Source organism: Lupinus angustifolius, chromosome LG05 (genome assembly GCF_001865875.1).
Source record: "Lupinus angustifolius cultivar Tanjil chromosome LG05, LupAngTanjil_v1.0, whole genome shotgun sequence".
NCBI lineage: Eukaryota > Viridiplantae > Streptophyta > Magnoliopsida > Fabales > Fabaceae > Lupinus > Lupinus angustifolius.
In genome coordinates this window covers 19948190-19955944 of record NC_032013.1, presented here as the reverse complement: position 1 = coordinate 19955944, position 7755 = coordinate 19948190, and the positions used below count along the sequence as shown (strand labels likewise).

Here is a 7755-nt window from a genome sequence, read left to right as displayed (position 1 = left end):
AGTTTAATTCAATTGTATCGATAGAAAGATTGAAATCCATGTGTACAAAAGTCCAAACATATGGATAGAAAGATTGCAATCATGTGTGCAAAAGATCAAACATGGTTAATAAGATAGGCATAGGAGACAAGTGATAAGTGTAGGAAATTGTAGAGGCACTTGTTGCAAAAATATAATTTTTCACTCTACAAAAATTAAAAAATAATTGAAACGTTTTTTAGGTAGAAAATCATCAGAGATCCTATAAAATCCAAAAATAAATCATATTACAAAAAAATGGGTAATACTATTTTTTTTTTAAAAAGTCACAAAATGATTAGAATTCTTTTTTTTAATATTTTCATTTTATTAAAAAAATAAAAACCAAATGGATTATGTACATCTTTTTCAAATATGAATCCCTTCATTATTAGGTTAATAAGTAGTCGTTAAGCTAGTTAAAACTTTTTATGTTTGAAAGAAAATGAAAATTTGAGTGTCAAATATATTTCAACTCATATCTCATCTTTATTGAGTTAATAAATACTCAATTAAATTTTTTTATTAAAACAGAAAAACAAATTTGGGGGATTTATTTAAAATGATATCCATACACTATTGAGTTAATAAGTTCTAAATTTAAATCTTTTTCCTTTTTTAGTTTATTAGAAAGGAAAAACAAAAATTGAGCAGAGTGAGAGATTCGATTTGAAATATGAAGTGGCTACTATTTTTCAAATCAAGTTCTGTTATTTATTTTTATTTTCGTTTTTAGTTATTTAAATTAAAAAAATGTGTTGAAAAAATTATATTTGGGCTTTCTGGGCCGAAAAGATTTGTTTTCAAATAAATTACTTAATTATTTAATAAAATATCATTATTAATTGAGTAGAAAAAGAAAGAAAATGATTACATAAAATAATTAATTTCATGACATAAGAGAAAAAGGATTTCAATAATGGACAGTAATTCCGGAAAATACATCAAAACATTGACAAAATTTATAGTACAAATTATATTAAATAATTTCCTTACTTCATGTGAAACTACTTAAAAATAACTTTTGAAATCGATCAGAAAAAATATAAAATACATCATCTTTATCTTTCATATTTTTAGATTACATGGTGGTCAAGAAAATTTGGTTTGAGTCAAGTATATTTTCAATTTGGTGGGGTCATTCGTATCAATGAGAAATATCTATACTAATTTGTGTTTTCCTATTTTGTCCTCAATATCTTTTTATTTCTACCAAAAAACCATATAATATTATTTTCTTATTTTATCCTTATTATCTTCTTATTTTAAAAGTGTATTTAAAAAATTGAATATTAGACCAATTGAATAAATTCAACTGTAAATTTAACGCAAAAAATTATATTTGAATTTATAAAATACAAACGATAGGAAAGCGGGTTGACAGGCACGACAGTGCATGTCAACACGCTAGTTATAATAAATATCATACTTTCATTTCTATTATTTTTTGTTCCTCTAATAACTGCTATTTTGTTATTAATTTAATTTCATACTAATTTATTCATTATTCATTTCTCAATGACGATGACATGTTTCATTCAACCTTCTTGAGCAAGCTAAAGACAAAAGTTAATTATTTCAAAGTTAATCATAATAATAATAATTATTATTATCAAAAGTATGAAAATATAGAAGATATATTTTTCTTACTCCTTTAAACAATTGGCTTTTACAAATGAAACTGTTCTCTCTTCAAGATCATACTCTATGTTAAAAAATACTTGTAGTAAGTTGCCAATAATTGAGATTTTTTCGGTTGGGAGTATCGCAAAGCACGTCAAGTTACCTAGGGTCACAAATGTATTCAATGTACTCAACTTCAACTCTTTGAAAGAACCATAAAATTGGAGTCCGATGCTAGGGAAGTTTGTAATTGATCCATCCTTATAACATAAACGAAATGGTCGGATTGGATACCTTACTGCCACACTCTGATGACCAATTACTTCTAATACAGCAGCTTCAACCTTTTCATACCAACTTGTTTTAAGGAAAGTGACTGTTGCACCAGAATCAATAATAATGTTACCAAAAGTACTTTCATTTGGCCTCACCATTTTTCCATTAATAGAGACACTATCAAGACTAAGATAGTAATAGGTTGATGGATTCAATGAAACCAAAGGGGTAGTAACTACTCCTGTTCTATTTTTTTGTGTGTCAACTCCAAATTTCAATTTACTAGAACCTTGTACATAATAAAAAGGTAGGAGACAATAAGAGAACTTGCGTTTTCCGAATTCAGCACCATGTTGTGAAATGAATGACGAAGGTCCACCACCAAGACCAAATATTCCTGCTGAAGTGGGTTTGAACACCCCAGTATTGTTATATCCACAACCAAATATAGTGTTGGGATATTTTATTGTGCGACCATCATAAGAATTATTAAAACTTATTGTATCAGTAGCCACTACTCCTTGTGTTGAAGATTTGCTCGCATAATCCACCTCATATCTGCATTCCCCTACAAATCCACAAGAATTTCTACGTACTTTCTTACAAAAACTATTACCACAGGGTATCAAATGGAAAGTATAAGAATTTCTTGGATCAAAAATTGGTAACCTTTGCTTGTAGCACTTCGTACAAGGCGAGCATTGAATCCAGGTTAGATCACTGCCAGTGTCAGCAACAGCAAGTAATCCTCTTGGAAAGGTGCCTATAAAGAATGCCATTAGGTAAGTACCCTTGTTTGGAATTGTTATGGTTTCATCCCTGTTTAAAGAAGTATTTAATGGGAAGCTTTCTGCTCGAGAAATCGAGTCGAAAGCTGCATTAATAAGAACATCTGATTGTGTCATTGAAGAGTTGTAGAAGGGTGATAAAGGTGAATCTATATGAATAAGATCAATACTGAAACCATTAGATTCAGCCGAGGATAGTATTGACAATTGGAACAAAATACCAACAAAGAGTGCAATTTTCCTCATGTTACTAGCCTCAAAATACAAATGTATTCTCCAACATAGGTAGAAGGGGATTGTAAGGAACTTTAGTATTCTCTATATATTTATAGAAAGATTTATAATATTGTCATTAATTAAAAATATTTATAGTATATTAAATGATAAATTCTTTTGTTTACCAACAATATAAGAATTTTTTCATGGTAAGGGCATCATTTATCATGCACACATGTACGTATTTATAGCTATTGACTTTTTCATAAAAGTAGAAAATATTCAAGACAAATAATATACTAATGGTGTTAAAACTTTATATTGACAAGACGTATATGCATTATACTCATAATAACTTGTTTCAATATTAATTCGTCCATTAATCAAATTAGTTTAGAAAAAATATGGAAAAAACTTTATACTAACACTAGTAATTATTGACCATTATTTATTTTGTCATGTGCAATGTATTACACAATATGGAAAAAAACATAAAACTTAAATCTCCTTTTTGAACAATTATATTTTCCCATTTGTGTATATTTATTAAAATTTTATGATTTTTTTTATGAGGATTCGATCTTAGAGTGATTATTGAAGAAGTTTTTATTTTTATTTTATTTTAAAAATTTATCATTCTTTTATTTTCTTATAGCTTCTTCCATTCGTTTATATTTATTTTATTTTAAAAATATATCTAGTTGAGTCATTACCACGATAGAGTAGAACAGGTTGTATAAAATGAATTTTAAAATTTTTAAGCAACTAAGTCAACCATTGAATCTCACAAGAAGTAAAGGCCAAGACACGACACTCAGCCTCTAAAGAGGACCTAGCCACTGTCTTCTACATCTTGGATTTCCAAGAGATAAGAGAGTCTCCTAAGAAGATACAATAGCCTATAATGGAGTTCCTAGAGCCTATGCATGCAGCCCAACCAGAGTCACTAAAGGCCTTTAACTTCAAAATTGAAGAATTGGGTTAGAGTAGCCCATGACCAGGGCTTCCTTTAATGTACCTAAGCACTCTGCAAAGGGCTTTATGGTACAGATTGGTAGGTTGAGCAAGGAATTGGTATAGTTGTTGGACAATAAAGCCAATGTTAGGCCTGCTATTGGTTAGATAAAGTAATCTTCCCAGAAGTCTTCTGTAGGAATTTGGGTCAATGTAGTTAGAGGAGTCATCTTGGTGTAATTTGGTAGTTTTGACTATGGAAGTTGGCACAGGTTTAGAATCAAGAAACCACGTATCATTTAATATGTCCAGGACATACTTTCATTGACAAATGGTTATGCTATCTCCTGCTCTAGCAATCCTAGGAAGTATTTAATAGATCCTAGGTCTTTAATCTTGAAATTGTCATTTAGGCATTGTTTGACTCTAGTTATTTTAGCCTTGTAATTTCCTGTCAGAACCAAATCATCCACATAGACCAATAGGGAAGTGAAAGCTTTTACCGCATTCTTAGTAAAGAGGCAATGATCATGGTGAGATTGAGTGTATCCTAAACTAATGAGGCATTCTGAAAGCTTGATATAATATTGCTTTCATGCTTGCTTAAGGCAATACAAGGATTTCCTTAGTTTACAAACTTTGTTGGGTCTACTATAGGTGACACCTGGAGGGATGTTCATATAGGCTTCCTCGCCTAGGTCACCATGCAAAAAGACATTGTTGACATCTAGTTGATGTAGCATCCAGTTTTGGCTGGAAACAATGGCCAATAGCAACCTAACTACTGTTAATTTAACAACGGGTGCAAAAATGTCAAAGAAGTCAATACCCTCGGTTTGGTTGTACCCCTTTGCCACTAACCTTGTCTTGTATCTTTCTATATTGCCATCAGACTTGTATTTGATCTTGTAAACCCATTTGCCTCCTATAAGCTTCTTGTCATCTGATAGGTCAGCTATGTCCCAGGTATTGTTTAATCGAGGGCATTGAGCTCCTCCTACATAGCCTTAATCCAATGTTCAGATCTTATGGCTTCTTTGTAGGTTTTTGGTTCATTGTTTGCAGTTATGCTTAAGACACTCTGGACATGACTTCTGGATATAGATCCATAGGATAACACAAAGGTGATAGGATGATATATTTTCTTGCTCCCATTTTGTTTATTTGCACTTAGAATATTGCAATAAAAGTCTTTAAGATGACTAGGGGTTGTCTAACCCTATTGGATCTCCTATGGTTATGTGGTGGTGGAGAGTCATCATAGGAATTACTTTAGTCTATGGTGAATTCAAAATTTTCAAGTTGACTGTTATGGTCAGATTCCTCTATGTGGTAGTCATCATTAAAAATCAATATCAAAATTTTCAAGTTAAAAATCAAGATTTTAATCTTCCTTAAAATCAAACAAATCTTGACTATAATATCTTTAATAGACTCATAATATTAAGTAAGACTTTTAGTCTTCCTTAAAATTGTATTTGCATTGATTATAATATCAAGAAAAAAAATCATTATGTTAATTAAGACTTTAATGTTTCTTAAATTGCACAAACATTTAGTATAATATTAACAAAAAATCAATCATGTTAATCAATATTCCTTTAAATCATGCATGTATTGATTATAATATCACAACCATATTCATTATATAAATTAAGACTTTAACCTCAGTTAAAAAACCATATTCATTATATAAATTTGTAATTGAAAAGTATCACACACAGGATAAATATTAAAAAACATTTCATTCAATCATAAAATTAAAAATAATTATTATTTTATCGCTAAAATTATATCACTATTTGAGTACATGGTTTTTTGATGAAAAAAAAACATAAGATGGCACCCCTAACCTATTCAGAATTTTTTTTAATTACAACATGTTTTCCCCTAAAATTAATTATAGTTTGTATTTTTATAATCTATATTATTATATAAAGACAAAACTTGCCTAATGAGTATTTAGATAATTGAATGGACTTAACATCTATATCCCTAGGATGGCAATGGGTACCCGGAATCATGGGTACTCACAAAATTAGCCACAACGGGTCGGGTCTAGGTCCATGTTTTTGCACCTGCAAGTAATTGAGACTTAAGATTTTAAGACCCATTGTTGGATGGGTCTGGTTCGGGTAATGAGGTACCTAAACCTACGGGTACCCGAATCCTCTATTCCTTCTATATAAATATATATTGTTAATCCATAATGTTATATTGTTAATTCAAAAATGTGATTGTTATGTTGATAACATTGTTAAACAGTGATATTATATTGTTAAGTAGTGATGTTATGTTGATAATCTATATGTATAATTCAAAATTTATTTGATTGAACAATTTTTACTAAATCAATTTTACATAATAATATTGTAATAGTAAATTTAACATGGGTTTAAAACTTTAAATATTTTTTATAATTTTTTCTCTTGTTGATTACCTAAATAACATGTAAGATTGTATGAAGCAAACACAAAATTACATAAATTACTCGCAATTATTTGTAATATTTTTTGAATTTGTAGGTACCCGCAGATCTGTTGGATACCCAAAGACCCTTAGGTAGCAGACCCAATGGGTATCAGCACAGATCTGGGGTGGGTCTGGGTCTAAAAGTGAAACAACGGGGTGGGTCCGAATAATGTACTACCCAGACTTATCGAGGCCTATTGCCATCCTTATATATCCCTACTTTGCCCTAGCTACTAAAGCCATATACCTAATATTCATAGTTCCAAACCAATGCAATATATTCCATTGTTACACATGAATATATTCTCTTACCTCATTTTCCATCACTACAACCTCATTCTATCAATTAATTTCCATAATATTCATGATCCTTTCTTTATAAAACTATTATGTTCATTATTTTTTAAATTGTCATGTTCCCTTCATTCACATAATATTACACACGTAACAGTTCAAATATACGTAAGGCACACAGAGAAAAATATAATATCATATATATCCAATACAAAAAATATGTGATACAATTATCTAGAAAATAAAAATATTGGTTCATAAATACAAAGTGTGTGTCAACATGCTAGTAATTAATAAATTGAATAGATTTAGCTATAACTAAAGCAATAAATTGTTTGAACTTTTGTTACATTTTCATTATAATCAATAAATTCAATGCAATTACTTAAGCTTATAACAACAATTTAAAAAATATCCTATCATATTTTTTAACAGTTACAAAAAAAATTAAAATTATCAACTATATAAATTTATTATTTAAACAAAGATTAAAATGTGACAAAAAAAGATAAAAATATGTTCACAAAAACTTTAGCCTTAAACAAACTATGGAAATTATAACACATATTAAACCACTCTTATACATCATAAAGTCAATATGAAGTTGTAATATATGAAGTTTAAGTTGTAACATTGTGCTTGGTCACAAATTTATAACTAGATTGTCAATTATATAAAATCAGTATTGAAAAATAAGATTCAAAATGTGATAATTTTTTAAAAGTCATGTCTAGAAAACTTTATCCTTAGACAAACATGATGGAAATTCAAGTCAACTAAACAATACTTATACTATATCAAGCCAATATGTTATAATATATGATAACCTCAAGTTATAATGTTGTGTCACACCATAAATATATTTTTAGATTCTACTAATTAATACTCTAGCCTTCATTAGCATAAACCAAAAGGGATAGATATTATTATTGGTCATATGTGAAGCATTTGTGCATTAAGAAAAACAAAATCATAATATCTAAGTCCTCCTTAGAATTTTGGATTAATAATATCTAACTTTTTTGCTTATTCAATATTTGTCATTTTGAAACATTAATAGATTACTAAACATGTTTCTGGAAACATCACTAAATAATTTCACTCCCCTTTAAAT

The 7755-nt window shown here is 29.1% G+C and overlaps 1 protein-coding gene across 1 annotated transcript; it reads right to left on the bottom strand.

The window, feature by feature from the left end:
- Positions 1665-2951, bottom strand: LOC109347055 (probable aspartic protease At2g35615). The gene has a single exon (XM_019586785.1). It carries the CDS (start codon positions 2949-2951, stop codon positions 1665-1667), a length of 1287 nt encoding a protein of 428 aa, XP_019442330.1.